The sequence below is a fragment of the Anomaloglossus baeobatrachus genome, chromosome 2, assembly GCF_048569485.1.
Source record: "Anomaloglossus baeobatrachus isolate aAnoBae1 chromosome 2, aAnoBae1.hap1, whole genome shotgun sequence".
In the NCBI taxonomy this organism is placed as follows: Eukaryota; Metazoa; Chordata; class Amphibia; order Anura; family Aromobatidae; genus Anomaloglossus; species Anomaloglossus baeobatrachus.
The window spans coordinates 5,711,706-5,731,115 of record NC_134354.1 but is presented as its reverse complement, the minus strand read 5'-3'; the positions used below and the strand labels follow the sequence as shown (position 1 = coordinate 5,731,115).

The window sequence follows — 19,410 nt, the reverse complement described above, 5'->3', positions numbered from 1 at the left end:
ATACAGACCCACTACAGGTGGAGGGATACAGACCCAGTACAGGTGGAGGGATACAGACCCACTACAGGTGGAGGGACACAGACCCACTACAGGTGGAGGGACACAGACCCACTACAGGTGGAGGGATACAGACCCACTACAGGTGGAGGGATACAGACCCACTACAGGTGGAGGGATACAGACCCACTACAGGTGGAGGGACACAGACCCACTACAGGTGGAGGGACACAGACCCACTACAGGTGGAGGGACACAGACCCACTACAGGTGGAGGGACACAGACCCACTACAGGTGGAGGGACACAGACCCACTACAGGTGGAGGGACACAGACCCACTACAGGTGGAGGGATACAGACCCACTACAGGTGGAGGGACACAGACCCACTACAGGTGGAGGGATACAGACCCACTACAGGTGGAGGGATACAGACCCACTACAGGTGGAGGGATACAGACCCACTACAGGTGGAGGGATACAGACCCACTACAGGTGGAGGGATACAGACCCACTACAGGTGGAGGGATACAGACCCACTACAGGTGGAGGGACACAGACCCACTACAGGTGGAGGGACACAGACCCACTACAGGTGGAGGGATACAGACCCACTACAGGTGGAGGGATACAGACCCACTACAGGTGGAGGGACACAGACCCACTACAGGTGGAGGGATACAGACCCACTACAGGTGGAGGGATACAGACCCACTACAGGTGGAGGGATACAGACCCACTACAGGTGGAGGGACACAGACCCACTACAGGTGGAGGGACACAGACCCACTACAGGTGGAGGGATACAGACCCACTACAGGTGGAGGGATACAGACCCACTACAGGTGGAGGGACACAGACCCACTACAGGTGGAGGGATACAGACCCACTACAGGTGGAGGGATACAGACCCACTACAGGTGGAGGGACACAGACCCACTACAGGTGGAGGGACACAGACCCACTACAGGTGGAGGGATACAGACCCACTACAGGTGGAGGGATACAGACCCACTACAGGTGGAGGGATACAGACCCGCTACAGGTGGAGGGATACAGACCCGCTACAGGTGGAGGGATACAGACCCGCTACAGGTGGAGGGATACAGACCCGCTACAGGTGGAGGGATACAGACCCGCTACAGGTGGAGGGATACAGACCCGCTACAGGTGGAGGGATACAGACCCACCCGCTACAGGTGGAGGGATACAGACCCGCTACAGGTGGAGGGATACAGACCCGCTACAGGTGGAGGGACACAGACCCGCTACAGGTGGAGGGATACAGACCCGCTACAGGTGGAGGGACACAGACCCGCTACAGGTGGAGGGACACAGACCCGCTACAGGTGGAGGGACACAGACCCGCTACAGGTGGAGGGACACAGACCCGCTACAGGTGGAGGGACACAGACCCGCTACAGGTGGAGGGATACAGACCCGCTACAGGTGGAGGGATACAGACCCGCTACAGGTGGAGGGATACAGACCCGCTACAGGTGGAGGGACACAGACCCGCTACAGGTGGAGGGACACAGACCCGCTACAGGTGGAGGGACACAGACCCGCTACAGGTGGAGGGACACAGACCCGCTACAGGTGGAGGGACACAGACCCGCTACAGGTGGAGGGACACAGACCCGCTACAGGTGGAGGGACACAGACCCGCTACAGGTGGAGGGACTACAGACCCGCTACAGGTGGAGGGATACAGACCCGCTACAGGTGGAGGGACACAGACCCGCTACAGGTGGAGGGACACAGACCCGCTACAGGTGGAGGGACACAGACCCGCTACAGGTGGAGGGACACAGACCCGCTACAGGTGGAGGGACACAGACCCGCTACAGGTGGAGGGACACAGACCCGCTACAGGTGGAGGGACACAGACCCGCTACAGGTGGAGGGACACAGACCCGCTACAGGTGGAGGGACACAGACCCGCTACAGGTGGAGGGACACAGACCCGCTACAGGTGGAGGGACACAGACCCGCTACAGGTGGAGGGACACAGACCCGCTACAGGTGGAGGGACACAGACCCGCTACAGGTGGAGGGACACAGACCCGCTACAGGTGGAGGGACACAGACCCGCTACAGGTGGAGGGACACAGACCCGCTACAGGTGGAGGGACACAGACCCGCTACAGGTGGAGGGACACAGACCCGCTACAGGTGGAGGGACACAGACCCGCTACAGGTGGAGGGACACAGACCCGCTACAGGTGGAGGGACACAGACCCGCTACAGGTGGAGGGACACAGACCCGCTACAGGTGGAGGGACACAGACCCGCTACAGGTGGAGGGACACAGACCCGCTACAGGTGGAGGGACACAGACCCGCTACAGGTGGAGGGACACAGACCCGCTACAGTGGAGGACACAGACCCGCTACAGGTGGAGGACACAGACCCGCTACAGGTGGAGGGACACAGACCCGCTACAGTGGAGGGACACAGACCCGCTACAGGTGGAGGGACACAGACCCGCTACAGGTGGAGGGACACAGACCCGCTACAGGTGGAGGGACACAGACCCGCTACAGGTGGAGGGACACAGACCCGCTACAGGTGGAGGGACACAGACCCGCTACAGGTGGAGGGACACAGACCCGCTACAGGTGGAGGGACACAGACCCGCTACAGGTGGAGGGACACAGACCCGCTACAGGTGGAGGGACACAGACCCGCTACAGGTGGAGGGACACAGACCCGCTACAGGTGGAGGGACACAGACCCGCTACAGGTGGAGGGACACAGACCCGCTACAGGTGGAGGGACACAGACCCGCTACAGGTGGAGGGACACAGACCCGCTACAGGTGGAGGGACACAGACCCGCTACAGGTGGAGGGACACAGACCCGCTACAGGTGGAGGGACACAGACCCGCTACAGGTGGAGGGACACAGACCCGCTACAGGTGGAGGGACACAGACCCGCTACAGGTGGAGGGACACAGACCCGCTACAGGTGGAGGGACACAGACCCGCTACAGGTGGAGGGACACAGACCCGCTACAGGTGGAGGGACACAGACCCGCTACAGGTGGAGGGACACAGACCCGCTACAGGTGGAGGGACACAGACCCGCTACAGGTGGAGGGACACAGACCCGCTACAGGTGGAGGGATACAGACCCGCTACAGGTGGAGGGATAAAGACCCGCTACAGGTGGAGGGACACAGACCCGCTACAGGTGGAGGGACACAGACCCGCTACAGGTGGAGGGACACAGACCCGCTACAGGTGGAGGGACACAGACCCGCTACAGGTGGAGGGACACAGACCCGCTACAGGTGGAGGGACACAGACCCGCTACACGTGGAGGGACACAGACCCGCTACAGGTGGAGGGACACAGACCCGCTACAGGTGGAGGGACACAGACCCGCTACAGGTGGAGGGACACAGACCCGCTACAGGTGGAGGGACACAGACCCGCTACAGGTGGAGGGACACAGACCCGCTACAGGTGGAGGGACACAGACCCGCTACAGGTGGAGGGACACAGACCCGCTACAGGTGGAGGGACACAGACCCGCTACAGGTGGAGGGACACAGACCCGCTACAGGTGGAGGGACACAGACCCGCTACAGGTGGAGGGACACAGACCCGCTACAGGTGGAGGGACACAGACCCGCTACAGGTGGAGGGACACAGACCCGCTACAGGTGGAGGGACACAGACCCGCTACAGGTGGAGGGATACAGACCCGCTACAGGTGGAGGGATACAGACCCGCTACAGGTTGTCACGCTCCCCGGGTCCTCGGCTCCCCTCCCCGGGTCCTCAGCCCCGCTCCCCGGGTCCTCAGCCCCGCTCCCCGGCTCACCTGCCACGCTCCCCACGTCCCAGCCTCCGGTGCCCGTCCTCCATAGGCCCCCTGGGCGCCGATCCCGGCGTCCGACATCTTCCCAGGCCCTGTCCGGCTCCCCTGCGTCCTCCTCGCAGCCTCCTTCCCTGGCTTCTGGCACCCGGGCCGCGCGCATGCGCATTAGGGCACGCGCGCGGTCACTGACCCTTTCTTAAAGGGCCAGCGTCCAGTAACAGGAAATGAGGTTAGTCAGGTTCAGGGTATAAAGGGGGTTCTTGTCCAAGGGGGCGGGGCCTGATCTTCGTGTTCCCTGAGCTAGGAGTCAGGTCTCCTGGTGTTTATGTGCCTGTACTCACCTATCTCTCTTTGTAGAGCCGTACCTGCCTCGCCATCCAGTCTGCCGTATCCCGAACCCCGCACGCTGTCCGTCTGCCATCCGACAGTACCTACCATCTCGGATCCCTGCGGTGACCCGTCATCTTGCTCCAGAGGTTCCGGACCCCGCCTGATATCATCTCGGCCTCCGAACCTGAGCTACGTCACCAAGACTACCTTCTGTGACTCCGTGGTCCCAGGGACTCCTCCGCTGTCTTCGCTTGCACGGACTGTCCTGCTGCCCTTCAGTGCTTCAGCTGCCGGACTCCCTACCTCCATCTTAGAGTTCGGTCCAGTGGATCCACCTCCTGGGTCTGCCCGACCGCCCGGCCGTGACAGTAAGATCAGGCCATGGATCCCGCTGCAGCACTAGCGGCCTTGCAAGAGGAACTCCAACGACAGCATGAAGTCCAGACCCGCATGCTGCAATTCATGACCTCCGTGGACACCCGCCTGTATACATTACAAGCATCAATGACGCCTGCGGCACCCAGGTCCCCCGCCAGGCAAGCCATGGCTCCCGTACCAGTGGCAGCCTCTTCAGATGCTTCCCGACTCCGTTTGGCGTCACCTCCTCGGTATGCTGGAGATCCCAAGACCTGCCGGGGCTTCATAAACCAATGTTCCCTTCACTTCACGCAGCTGCCACATCTGTTCGCCTCCGACCAAGCCAAGGTCGCCTTTATAATGTCCCACCTAGAGGGCGAGGCGCTGGCGTGGATGAACCCCTTGTGGGAGAAGGAGGACCCCATGACCAAGGATCTTCAACAGTTCCTACAGGCCTTCCGCAGTACTTTTGACGAGCCAGGACGCGCCTCTGCCTCTGCTTCATCACTCCTCCGCCTACGTCAAGGGACACTGACTGTGGGTCAATACGCCATCCGTTTCCGCACTTTGGCTTCAGAACTCGGGTGAATAACGAGGTCCTAACAGCCGCCTTCTGGGAAGGACTCTCGAGTCGCATCAGGGATGAGTTGGCGGGTCGGGACGTGCCCTCCACCCTAGATGCACTGATTGCCTCTAGCAACTCGTGTGGACATACGTTTTCAGGAGCGCTCCAAAGAGCTATCTCGTGAGAGACGCCCGGTACGGCATTCTCCTCCTCAGCAGAAGTCCTCCGTACCTCAGTCATCAACAGCTGGGATTCCCGTCCACGAACCCATGCAGATCGACCGACTGCGGCAGTCTGAACGACGTCGAGCAGAGCGGCTCGCCAAGGGCCTCTGCTTTTACTGTGGTGAGGACACCCACCTGCTACGCTCCTGTCCAGAGAGGCCGGGAAACTCCAAAGCCTAGGGTTGGTAGGAGAGGCCACCCTAGGTGCTGGACTCTCTCTGACCCAGTTACATGGACAGGCAAGTGACCACGGAGAGACGCGGTTCACGGCTGATGCCTACCTCGATTCCGGGGCAGCAGGCAATTTCATCCAGCAGGCCACGGTGGACAAGTACCGGGTGCCTGTCATGCCACTCGACAAACCCTTAGTGATTGCCTCTGTGGATGGAGGCTCTCTCTGATACCATCTCCTTGATCACCAGGCCTGTCGAACTACGCATCGGTGCTCTTCACACCGAGAACATCGCTCTCTACGTTCTCCCACACATGTCCCACCAGATCCTGTTGGGACTTCCATGGTTGCGGACACATGAACCATCGGTTAGCTGGGGTACTGGCGAAGTCACCCGTTGGGGCTCTTCGTGTCATGAGAGGTGCTTAAAGTCCATACAACCCCTCCGACGACCTCCGGTTCCAGAGTCCCTACCGGGGCTGCCTTCGGCCTATTGGCCTTTGCCGATGTCTTTGACAAAAAGGAATCCGAGGTACTGCCGCCACATCGTCCATACGATTGTGCCATTGACCTGCTTCCAGGGACAACCCCACCCAGAGGACGGATATATCCTTTATCTCCAGCCGAAACCAGGGCCATGTCAGATTACATCTCAGAGAGCCTAGCAAGAGGGTTCATTCGGAGATCCTCCTCTCCTGCTGGAGCAGGTTTTCTTCTTTGTCAAGAAGAAAGAGGGCGACTTACGCCCATGCATAGACTACCGGGGTCTCAACCAAATCACCGTGAAAAACAAGTACCCCCCTGCCGCTTATTCCCGAATTATTTGACCGGCTTAGAGGAGCTCGTGTGTTCACCAAGCTGGATCTTCGGGGTGCTTACAATCTGGTACGCATCCGCTCTGGTGACGAATGGAAAACCGCGTTTAATACGCGCGATGGACATTATGAATACTGCGTGATGCCCTCTCGGTCTGTGTAACGCTCCTGCCGTCTTCCAAGAACTGGTGAACGACGTGTTTCGGGACCTTCTCTACATCTGTGTGGTTGTTTATCTTGATGACATCCTTGTCTTCTCTCCGGACCTCCAAACCCACAGAGAAAACGTACAGCTGGTCTTACAAAGACTGAGAGAGAATCGCCTGTACGCAAAGTATGAGAAGTGTGTCTTTGAGCAGTCTTCTCTCCCCTTTCTGGGGTACATCATCTCTGATACTGGACTGCAGATGGATCCCAAGAAGGTTTCCGCCATCCTCAACTGGCCTCCACCTTCTGGATTGAAGGCAATCCAACGCTTCCTGGGATTCGCCAACTACTACCGCCAGTTTATCCCGCACTTCTCTACCTTGACCGCTCCTCTCTCCGCTTTGACCAAAAAGAGAGGCTAATCCAAAGGACTGGTCACCTGCGGCAGACGCCGCATTTTGTTCCTTGAAGCGAGCATTCGCCTCCGCCCCTGTACTCCACCGACCGGAGTTGAACCGCCAGTTCACCTTGGAGGTGGATGCCTCCTCCTCAGGAGCCGGAGCAGTGCTCATTGCAAAAATCCTCCTCCGGGAAGATGGTGACCTGCGGTTTCTTCTCTAAGAGCTTCTCAGCACCCCGAACGTAATTACACCATCTCGGTGACCGAGAACTACTGGCGGTTAAACTGGCTCTGGAGGAGTGGCGCTACCTCCTGGAAGGAGCAGTGTACCCCGTGATTATCTACACGGACCACAAGAACTTGGAATACCTGCGGTCCGCTCAGCGACTGAACCCACGGCAAGCCAGGTGGTCCTTATTCTTTACCAGGTTTGACTTCCAGCTCCACTTCCGACCAGCGGACAAGAATGTACGCGCTGATGCCTTGTCTAGGTCTCTCATGCCCATGGAACAGGAGGAAGAGACTATCCAGCCTATCATCTCTCCTAGCAAGATTGTTCCGGTGGCTCCTGTCACTCTGGCCCAAATACCACCTGGGAAGACCTACGTCTCGGAGACCGACAGGCTAACGGTCTTACACTGGGGTCATGCCTCAAAAACAGCCGGCCATGCAGGCCAGAAGAGAACATGGGGTGCAATTGTACGCCATTACTGGTGGCCATCTCTTCGCACGGACGTCGCCGCCTTTGTCTCTACCTGCTCCTCTTGTGCCAGAAACAAGACGCCCAAAACACCTCCCACATGGCCGTCTTCTGCCTCTGCCGATACCTTCGATTCCGTGGCAACACATAGCAATGGACTTTATTACGGACTTGCCATTGTCTTCCGGGCACACGGTCATATGGGTCGTGGTGGACCGGTTCTCAAAAATGGCCCATTTCGTTCCTATGGTCGGACTGCCCTCTGCTCAGGAACTCGCGGACGCTTTTATACAACACATCTTCCGCTTGCATGGCTTTCCTTTACACATCGTATCAGACAGAGGAACTCAGTTCACCTCCCGCTTCTGGAGGGCTCTCTGTAACCATCTGGGAGTTACCCTGGACTTTCATCTGCCTACCATCCCCAGTCTAATGGCCAAGTAGAGAGGGTCAATCAAATCTTGACCTCATTTCTACGTCACTATGTTAACGCCCATCACGACGACTGGTCCGCTCTTCTACCTTGGGCTGAACTTCTCCCACAACCACCACATCAGTGAGTCGTCCTCCAGCTCTCCCTTCCATGTTGTTTACGGACTTCAGCCTTCCATCCCATTGCCTGTATCTCCCTCTTCGGATGTTCCTGCTGCAGATACAGTAGCCCGTGACTTTGCCACCATTTGGGACTCTGTCAAAGCGTCTCTGGGACGTGCTTCCCTGCGGATGAAAAGACACGCAGACAAGAAACGCCTGGATCCTCCGTGTTTTCTCACCTGGAGACCTTGTCTGGCTTTCTTCCCAGTACGTCCGCCTGAAGATACCTTCATACAAGCTGGGTCCTCGCTACATTGGGCCGTTTAAAGTCCTCACCAAGATCAATGAGGTCTCCTACAAGCTGCAGCTTCCGGCCACGATGAGGATACCCAACTCGTTCCACGTCTCCCTGCTCAAGCCGGTTGTCCTTGGTCCCTTCTCCGCTGCTGCCAGTCCGGCCCCACCACCTATTGCCGATGATGACATCTATGCGGTAAGGGATATCGTGGCCATGAAGACCGTACGAGGTCGGCAGTTCTTCCTGGTGGACTGGGAGGGGTATGGTCCTGAGGACAGGTCTTGGGAGCCCAGGGAGAACGTGGGTACTCCTCTTATCCGTGCCTTCATGTCCGGTCACGGGGAGGGGGGCGTGGGGGGGGGGGGTACTGTCACGCTCCCCGGGTCCTCGGCTCCCCTCCCCGGGTCCTCAGCCCCGCTCCCCGGGTCCTCAGCCCCGCTCCCCGGCTCACCTGCCACGCTCCCCACGTCCCAGCCTCCGGTGCCCGTCCTCCATAGGCCCCCTGGGCGCCGATCCCGGCGTCCGACATCTTCCCAGGCCCTGTCCGGCTCCCCTGCGTCCTCCTCGCAGCCTCCTTCCTGGCTTCTGGCACCCGGGCCGCGCGCATGCGCATTAGGGCACGCGCGCGGTCACTGACCCTTTCTTAAAGGGCCAGCGTCCAGTAACAGGAAATGAGGTTAGTCAGGTTCAGGGTATAAAGGGGGTTCTTGTCCAAGGGGGCGGGGCCTGATCTTCGTGTTCCCTGAGCTAGGAGTCAGGTCTCCTGGTGTTTATGTGCCTGTACTCACCTATCTCTCTTTGTAGAGCCGTACCTGCCTCGCCATCCAGTCTGCCGTATCCCGAACCCCGCACGCTGTCCGTCTGCCATCCGACAGTACCTACCATCTCGGATCCCTGCGGTGACCCGTCATCTTGCTCCAGAGGTTCCGGACCCCGCCTGATATCATCTCGGCCTCCGAACCTGAGCTACGTCACCAAGACTACCTTCTGTGACTCCGTGGTCCCAGGGACTCCTCCGCTGTCTTCGCTTGCACGGACTGTCCTGCTGCCCTTCAGTGCTTCAGCTGCCGGACTCCCTACCTCCATCTTAGAGTTCGGTCCAGTGGATCCACCTCCTGGGTCTGCCCGACCGCCCGGCCGTGACACAGGTGGAGGGATACAGACCCGCTACAGGTGGAGGGATACAGACCCACTACAGGTGGAGGGATACAGACCCACTACAGGTGGAGGGGACACAGACCCACTACAGGTGGAGGGACACAGACCCACTACAGGTGAGGGACACAGACCCACTACAGGTGGAGGGACACAGACCCACTACAGGTGGAGGGACACAGACCCACTACAGGTGGAGGGACACAGACCCACTACAGGCGGAGGGACGCAGACCCACTACAGGCGGAGGGACACAGACCCGCTACAGGTGGAGGGATACAGACCCGCTACAGGCGGAGGGACACAGACCCACTACAGGCGGAGGGACGCAGACCCACTACAGGCGGAGGGACGCAGACCCACTACAGGTGAGGGATACAGACCCACTACAGGTGGAGGGATACAGACCCACTACAGGTGGAGGGATACAGACCCGCTACAGGTGGAGGGACACAGACCCACTACAGGTGGAGGGACACAGACCCACTACAGGTGGAGGGATACAGACCCGCTACAGGTGAGGGACACAGACCCACTACAGGTGGAGGGACACAGACCCACTACAGGTGGAGGGACACAGACCCACTACAGGCGGAGGGACGCAGACCCACTACAGGCGGAGGGACGCAGACCCACTACAGGTGGAGGGATACAGACCCACTACAGGTGGAGGGATACAGACCCACTACAGGTGGAGGGACACAGACCCGCTACAGGTGGAGGGATACAGACCCGCTACAGGTGGAGGGACACAGACCCGCTACAGGTGGAGGGACACAGACCCGCTACAGGTGGAGGGATACAGACCCGCTACAGGCGGAGGGATACAGACCCGCTACAGGTGGAGGGATACAGACCCATCTCATTACTCAACTCTGATTTTAAAATCTTTACTAAAATACTAGCTGGTAGATTACAACAAGTGATTCCAGATCTTATTCTGCCCTTCCAAACGGGATTCGTGCACGGGAAATCCATCACCTATAACATCAGGACGGCTATTGGGGCTATCTCTTATAGCAGGAAGCATAGATGTACCAAACATATAGTAGTTAGCCTTGATGCGGACAAGGCCTTTGACAGGGTCTCTTGGGCCTATTTACATAATCTTTTGGCATGTCGCCAGGCGGGATCCTGGTTTTGCGAAGCAGTCAAGATGATATACACAGAACCCAAATCCAGACTATCTATAAATAATACATTCTCTGAGCCATTTGAGGTACAGAGGGGAACGAGGCAGGGGTGTCCCTTGTCACCTTTATTGTTTAATTTGGCTCTGGACCCAATGTTGAGGACCCTACATAATTTAGCAATATTTCAGGGCATGAGAGTCGGTGGGACAACAATTAAACTTTTGGCTTTTGCCGATGATATTTTATTGTTTATTGCCAATCCCTCGCAAGCGATTCCAGAGATAATGAGCACATTGAATAATTTTGGAAAGGCCTCAGGCTTCAGGGTAAATTACAAAAAAACTGAGGCATTGGCAATGTACAAATCGGGTAAAATTGATAACAACTTATTTCCCTTCCAGTGGTGTACCAGGTCCATTAAATATTTGGGGATTCAGCTCCCAGCAAACCCCTTGTTACTATATCAAATTAATTATAAGCCTCTTATAAATTCATTAATACATCTACTCCAATCTTGGAAACATCTGAAAATATCCTTTTCGGGCCGATGTCACTTAATTAAAATGGTAGCATTCCCCAAAATAATGTTCTTATTTCAGACTCTCCCGTTGCTTCTACGCAAATCAGATATTAAGCTACTAAATTCATCCTTTGGAAAATTCATTTGGGGGCACAAGGGGCGCACTAGGATCAGCTTAATCAAGCTTCAATTACCAAAAGGGGCAGGGAGCATAAATCTTCCAGATCTGGGCAGATATAATCTAGCAGCAAATTTGAGATATGTGGTGGACTGGGTGCGAGGAGTATCTCACTTTGCCAATGTACAATTGGAACAACAGCTATGTTCACAAGTCTCGTTAACAGCATTGCTGCATTTAGGGAACGAGGAAGTACCGAGTGAGGTTAGGGATCATCCAACACTATGGCATACTATACAAACGTGGAGGAAGGTGAGGAAACTTGGTAAAATTAACACTTCAAGTTCCCCATTTCAACCCTTTATTGGAAATCCGAGATTCCTCCAGGGTCGCCCTCCGAGGATTTATGAAACATTGTCAATGCAGGGTTGTGCTTATGCTGCAGATCTAATGGAGCCTGATTGGTCGTTGCTTTCTTACGAGAAGGCGGCACACCGATTTCCAGCTTTTGTGGGTCAGCCTTTTCTTTTTCTTCAGGCGCGTAGCTTGGCACAAAAATATCTTGTTGACAAGCCAAAGGGAGATCTTGGAGGAAGTGTGGATAACTTTCTTAGGAGGGCAAGAAGCCAGGCGTCCTCGACTAGTCAGGTCTATTCAATGTTGCGTACAGTTTGGACATGGGAGGGGAAAACAACAGGTCCAGCAAAATGGAAGGTAGACATGCCAGAGTTCGAGGTAAAGGATTTTTTACAAGCCACGCTGTTGCAACGTAAATTTCTGTCGTCCAGTAGCTACACAGATATGGCCTTGATGATTCTACATAGAGCATATATTACTCCAAAAATTCAATCAAAAATGGACACAAATGCCTTATACTCTTGTTCTAAATGTGGCATAAGAGACACTGACCTGTTTCACCACTTATGGGACTGTGTTCAGATACAGGGAGTATGGAGAAGCGTTCACTCAGTCTTACAAAACACATACAATATTCACTTTGCTCTGACACCACAGTGGGCCATTTTTAACATGTTAGAGGAGGCTCAACAAAGTCTTCCGAGAGGTACCAGGGCAATGTTAACTATTTGGGCCTCGGCCACTAGGAAAAGTATCCTACATCTCTGGGTAAATCCTGAAGCACCCTCTCTAGCGTTTATCCAAACAAAACTAATGTTCATATTCAGAATGGACTGGCTGGATGCACTGTCGAATAAGGAGAAGCTGACGAAGCGTTTCTCTGAAACATGGTCTTTATTTATACCTAACTTGGCTACAGTGCTTAAGGATAGACTTAAATCTCAGTTTGGACAGACCTCTTGGTACCTTCTCGAACTGCTCAATGGACACATACCAATTCCATAAGTTACCATTTTAAGTTGCTTCTGGTCGCACGCAGAGCGGGGGGAGGGGTGGGCGGGACTGTTTTGATTATAATGTCATCAATGAAATGCTCTTTGTATAAGAGCAGATTGTAAAAGAAATTCGGTTAAAATTCAATAAAAAGATGTTTAAAAAAAAAAAAAAAGAAGTGGTACAAAGAGTAGCTAAGGCCGGGGTCACACTAGCGTATAGCATCTGATGCAAGAGAATGTGATCTGCTAATGGCACCCGGCTCAGACTCTACTGTGGGTGTGACCGGGTGTCATCACTGTGATCTGATTCTGCCACGTGTGACGGTGTGAGTATAAGAGCAGAGGTGCTGGGGAGATAGAGATTAAATTCTCCATCTTCTCCATTGTCTGTCTCTGCGTATATCGGACTGAGGACAACCAGGTGCCGTCCGATGTGTCACACGCTCCATAGACTTGTATGGGAGTGCGTAATCCAAATTGCGGAAGCAGTCACAGGATACCAAATCGGCATGACAAAAAGATCGTAAATCTGCACTGCCCCAAATTATAACACTGGAGCAAGTGCCATCTGATAAAACATCAGAGAGCCCTCACCCGTTATAGACTTGTGTGAGGGAGCGCTAAGACTAGTGCATGAGCTCCGGTGATAAATCTGTAGCCAGCACTCAATTTCCCGCCACCCATTTTCTCACCTGTGTGCCAGGCAGCAGAACTCGCACATGGTCACCCTGCAGTCTTGGCACCGCTTCTCTCCCTTCCCATCTCCGCACAGATCACACACCATCTCCTCTCCACCACGCCGAAGCCGCTCGAGCAGCACCTCCGTCTGTGCCAGCAGGTCTGGTAATAAACCTCGGATCCCTCCGGGTGGTAGGGACACTTCGGAGTCGCACACCGGGCACAGGACGCTTTCCAGGGTAGCTTGTTTCTGCCCTCGCTCCAGCGTGCTAAAGGGTTCTAGGCTTCGGAGGCAGCGCATACACAGAGTGTGTAGACAGGGGAGTACTCGGGGGTCCGAGAACAGGTCGTGGCACTGGGGACAGCGAGACCGGCACTTCATTGTCGCCATGTCATCTGGAGGGCAATGTACCTGCGCCATGTATCCCACCGACAACTCTTGAAATGTCTGTGATAAGAAGTGGAAATGTGAAGAACAGACGGATGGTTCTAGGTGCCTCAAGGTGCTGGAGTGCAGGGGTGCAGAACACCGGCAAGGGATGGGCCCGTCCAATGGCCTCAGTCACTGCGGGGGGCACGGGACACCGGCAGGGGATGAGCCCATCCAATGGCCCAGGCCTTAGTTACTGCGGGGGACACGGAACACCGACATGGGATGAGTCCTTCTGCTGGCCCAGGCCTCAATCACTGCGGGGGGCACAGAACACCGACACGGGATGAGTCCTTCTGCTGGCCCAGGCCTCAATCACTGCGGGGGGCACAGAACACCGACACAGGATGAGTCCTTCTGTTGGCCCAGGCCTCAATCACTGCGGGGGGCACAGAACACCGACACGGGATGAGTCCTTCTGCTGGCCCAGGCCTCAGTCACTGCGGGGGGCACAGAACACCGGTAGGGATGAGTCCTTCTGCTGGCCCAGGCCTCAGTCACTGCGGGGGGCACAGAACACCGACACGGGATGAGTCCTTCTGCTGGCCCAGGCCTCAATCACTGCGGGGGGCACAGAACACCAACACGGGATGAGTCCTTCTGCTGGCCCAGGCCTCAGTCACTGCGGGGGGCACAGAACACCGACACGGGATGAGTCCTTCTGCTGGCCCAGGCCTCAATCACTGCGGGGGGCACAGAACACCAACACGGGATGAGTCCTTCTGCTGGCCCAGGCCTCAGTCACTGCGGGGGGCACAGAACACCGACACGGGATGAGTCCTTCTGCTGGCCCAGGCCTCAGTCACTGCGGGGGGCACAGGACACCGGGAGGGATGAGTCTTTCTGCTGGCCCAGGCCTCAGTCACTGCAGGGGGCACAGGACACCGGGAGGGATGAGTCTTTCTGCTGGCCCAGGCCTCAGTCACTGCAGGGGGCACAGGACACAGGAAACCGGCAGGGGATGAGCCCTTCTGCTGGCCCAGGCCTCAATCACTGCGGGCCCTCTCCTGCTCCGCTCCCAGGAAGTGTAAGGGAAGGGAGTGCACCAGGCAGAGCCGGACACAAAGATCCGAAGAAGCCAAATCCTCAGCACATTCCCGGGATTCCTGTCCTCCGGCTCTGTGCACTCACCCTGCCCCCGCCCCGCTGCTGGAGGTCACCCAACTCCACGAGTACCTGCAGCACCCCTCACAGGCCTCAGAGAAAGGAGGACGTGACCTGCAAACCTACAAATATATACACACACACTGTATGTACCGAAGAATATACCTACACCACAGTACGTCTACAAATCTATATACACCGCATATATCCACCCAGTATAAACACGCCATATATATATATATATATATATATATATATATATATACATACACCCTATATATATCCAATATACACATCTAATATATACACACCCAATAAATCAGCCCTATATATACACCCCGTATATTATACACCCAGTATATATACCATGTTTATACACTGTGACGGGGTTCTCACTCAGCTTGCGTCTCAGTGGCCTCGCGGTAGGGACACTTTGTATAACACGTCCAGGCGGCTTTATTAACAGCTTATAAAGCATGCCATCAGAACAGAAAATAAACAGGATTCAATGCAAGAACACAGTATACACGTTCCCAAAACCAGCACTTCAGTGTCAGTCCAGTAAGTTCCAGTACATAGACTTTTCACAAGAGGTCTTCTCGCCTCTGCACACTGACCCCGGTCATTATATCGAACCCCCCACTCATGGGTTAATTCCTGGAGGTTTCACAACCTCCACACACAGGCCATGTGCCAAACAGACTGACACCATTTTAAACAATGTGACCTGTCAGCCCCATGTCAAACACTCCCATGGGCGGAGGTATATGGATAGCCACACCTGCCCATCTCTCCGGTGATCCGTAAGACCTGGCCCAGAAATGCCCTAACAAGCCTTGTGGCACTACAAGTGCTAGCGCAGATATCCAGGCTTACACCATTTTCATGGAACACACCCTCCGCAATGTTACAAACCTCATCCCTCTGGCTAAAGCCGTGGGGCTTGGCTTGGCACCTTTCTTTACCAAACCAAGAAGACTGTCCTGGCAACTTTGAGCTTCCGCTCCTGAGACACAGTCTGTAACTGTCATTAGACCCCCTCTGGTAAGTGATGTTTTCTCTGTTGGGTCAGCACCTTTGTCAGACCTCCCCCACCATGACCGTCTCCTACGGTTAGTGTGGCAGTGAGAGTCCGGTACACTTGAACCTACTGTCTGGTCTGACTGTGAGCGATCTAGTACACTATTGGTGCTACTGTCAGAGTCCCACAGCACAGAGCTGACAGAAGAGCTACCATTTTTAGATCCTCCGCATCCTCTTCCTGAAGATATACTATGGCCTTTTTTCGAGGACGTCTTCGGTCATCACCTCTCCGTTGGCGTCTTTTTCCACCACCATCTTTGGCTATAGACACATCACTCCCTCCATCCTTTATTTCGGATTTCGCCTTAGAGGGCTTGGACCGTTCCTAGTCTGTGCTATAGTCCAATGTATAGTTAGGTCTTCCATGACCTTGGCTACTTCCACTCAAGGACCTGCTTTTTATGCCATCCCGGGCAACACATTCATTGGGTGGACCACACTGCTCTGGGACCTGTCCCGAACACAGTTGCCACTTATTATCACGTTCACAAAGTTGTTCTGCAATTCTCTGACCTTCCAGATTCAACAGTCTCAGTTCTTCAAGGTACCCCAGGCGGTATTCTAGGAGAATTCGCACATTCTCAATACAGTCCTTGGTTCCCACAATGATAGATGGAACCATACCGGCTTCACAGGGTACCTGAGCTTCATTGTGAACATCAACTCTCACTGTTGTTATACAGGATTTATCCACAATCTCCTGCATGACTCTTCCGTTCCTTCCCATAAGCTTCATGACTTCATGACAAGTTTTCTGGGCACTTGTGTGACCTCTTTCATGAACTCCAATAAATTCTGAGCTGTTTTAAATGCCTCTGAAGTCTCTCCATAAATTTGAAATGTTTACTGCTCTCACCAAGGCTCTTCTCCCACGATTGCTCAGTTTGGCTGAACGGCCAGGTCTAGGAAGAGTTCTGGTGGTCCCAAACTTCTTCCATTTAAGGATTATGGAGGCCACTGTGCTCTGGGGATCCTTGAGTACTGCAGAAATTCTTTTGTAACCTTGGCCAGATCTGTGCCTTGCCACAATTCTGTCTCTGAGCTCCTTGGGCAGTTCCTTTGACCTCATAATTCTCATTTGGTGTGAGTAGGAGTGTCTGAGCAAAGGGGCTGAATACTTGTGACCATGGGATATTTCAGTTTTTCTTGTTTAATAAATTTTCAAAAATTTCTACGTTTCTGTTTTTTTTCCTGACAAGATGGGGGATGGGGAGCAGAGTGTACATTAATGAGAATTTACCAAATGGCTGCAATGAAACAAAGAGCGAAAAATGAAAAGGGGTCGGAATACTTTCCCTACCCACTGTACATACAATATATACACTCCATATTTACACCCCATACAGATCCATACACCCCGTATATACACCTGGTATACAGATCTATACACCCACTATATACATTGCATATATACAACCAGTTTATACACCCCATATATACACTCTCACAGCTGGTTTCTGGGAATAATGTTGTCAGAGTATTACATGGATTGAAGCAGGAGAATTACACTTATGGAGATTCCCGGCAGCTGTCACACTGCATTGCATCTGGGTCCGCTCATTAGATCTCATGTATATTCACTGCTGCTTCCTCTACCCACTCTCTGTGACAGCATCTGTGATTGGCTGCAGTCATACTGCGGGCGTGATGGAGTCTGTGATTGGCTGCCCTCAAAGCTGTCTGGGGCAGGATGTGGAGTGTAAAAATAAATAATTTAAAAAAATAGCATAGGATCCCCCCGTATTTTGATACCAGGGCAGATAAAGCATACGGCTACAGGCCCCAGCTGTGCGCTTATGTTGACTGTGTATCAGAATATGAAAGATGCATGCAGCTTTTAAAAAACAAAAAAAAAAATGAAATACATTTTAAAGAAAGGTGTGTGTTCCCCCCTATATTTTGATACCCAGCCAAGATAAAGCCAACAGCTGGGGGCTGATATTCTCAGCCTGGGGAGACCCATGGTTATTGAGCCTCCCCAGCCTAAAGTAGCAGCCTGTATCCACCCCAGAATTGTCGCATCTATTAGATGCGACAATCCCAGAACTTTACCCACCTCTTGGTGTGGTGGCAATCGGGGTAATATAAGGGGTTAATGACATCTGTCATTTGTCAAAGAAATCACAACTGTAATCAAGCCCAAGGTTAGTAATGGGGATGGAGTCTATGAGACCCCCATTACTAACCCTGTAAGTAAAAAGAAATAAACAAGAACACACAAAAATTCTTTATTTAAAATAAAAAAACACCCTCTTTCACCTATTTGTTAACCCCCAAAACACCCCTGCAGGTCAGACGTAATCCACATGAGGTCCCATGACGATCTTGACTCTGCTACATTGAAGATCACAGTGCATGGCCACATTAGGAAACGTGACCGCACATTGTGGTGTCAGAGACACACTGACTGAGCCGCGGCTGTGACGTCACTGAATTCACCTGACGTCACAGCTGGGGTTCTCATGGTGCCCCAGCTTTGACCACAAGTGAAATGACCTGAAGTGAACTCATTGACCTCACCTCAGGTGGAGTAATGGAACAGAATGCCGGATGACTGGATTAGGAAATGTGTGCATTGTATCCAAGTATTTGGTTGCAGACATTTCTGCACCAAATCTGCATCTCCTGGCAGAAAAATGAGTCAAAAACGCAGATTTGGTCTCCAACTAATTTCGGCAACAAATCTGTGTCTCCTGCAAGAAAAATGCACAGAAATTGCATCAAAAACGAATGCGGATCAAAGCGTATTTTTGCCAGGAGGTGCAAATTTAGTGCAGAAATGTCTGCACCTGAATACTCAGAGTGCAGATATTGTCTAATCCGGTAATTTGTCATTTAGTCCAATGACTTCATCTGAGGTCACAGCTGGGGTTCCGATGGTGCCAAGTGTGACCACCGGTGAGAGTTCACACTCGGAGCTCCCCGCTTCCCTCAGTGAAAGGGGAACCTGATGCCAGATTGCCATGCTGCAGTGTCCCGCAAGCCGACAGTCCGGCAATGCGCCACCAGGGTCCTGAAGATTTACAGCAAAACCTTTGCAATTTTACCCACAGATTGAATATGTTTCCCAATGCTTGGTATACCCTACGAACAAGCAAAAGGGACCTCCTTTGAGCAATGTTTATAGAAACAAAACCTGGAGACTCCAATATTTTCACCTCATTCACTGGAAGTGGTGAGGACCACATCTTCTTCCTACTTACACTTAACCACTTCCATGGGGTCCCCTAAAATCACTAACAAAGACCAACACATAAGAGAGATTAGGTCTTTGGAGTTTTTAGAGCTGTGTATAGCAGAAGACCTGCTGTATAGCTGGACCATCTCAGAAGACCTCACGTACACTGGGAACACCCAACAAGAGCAGCCGTATACCGAGAACAACCCACAAGACCCACCGTATACCAGGAACATCCCAAAAGAGAAACCTTATGCTGGGAACACCCCTCGAGATCTGCTGTATATTAGGA

The 19,410-nt window shown here is 53.8% G+C and overlaps 1 protein-coding gene across 1 annotated transcript in view; it reads right to left on the bottom strand.

The window, feature by feature from the left end:
* TRIM45 (tripartite motif containing 45) overlaps positions 1-14,879 on the bottom strand; it is a 63,467-nt gene extending 48,588 nt beyond the window's left edge. Inside the window, exon 1 of the mRNA XM_075334834.1 lies at positions 13,338-14,879. Within this exon, the coding sequence (XP_075190949.1) occupies positions 13,338-13,744 (407 nt within the window). The 5' untranslated portion in view covers positions 13,745-14,879. The remainder of the gene's footprint in view (positions 1-13,337) is intronic.
* Between the last annotated feature and the right edge of the window lie 4,531 nt (positions 14,880-19,410).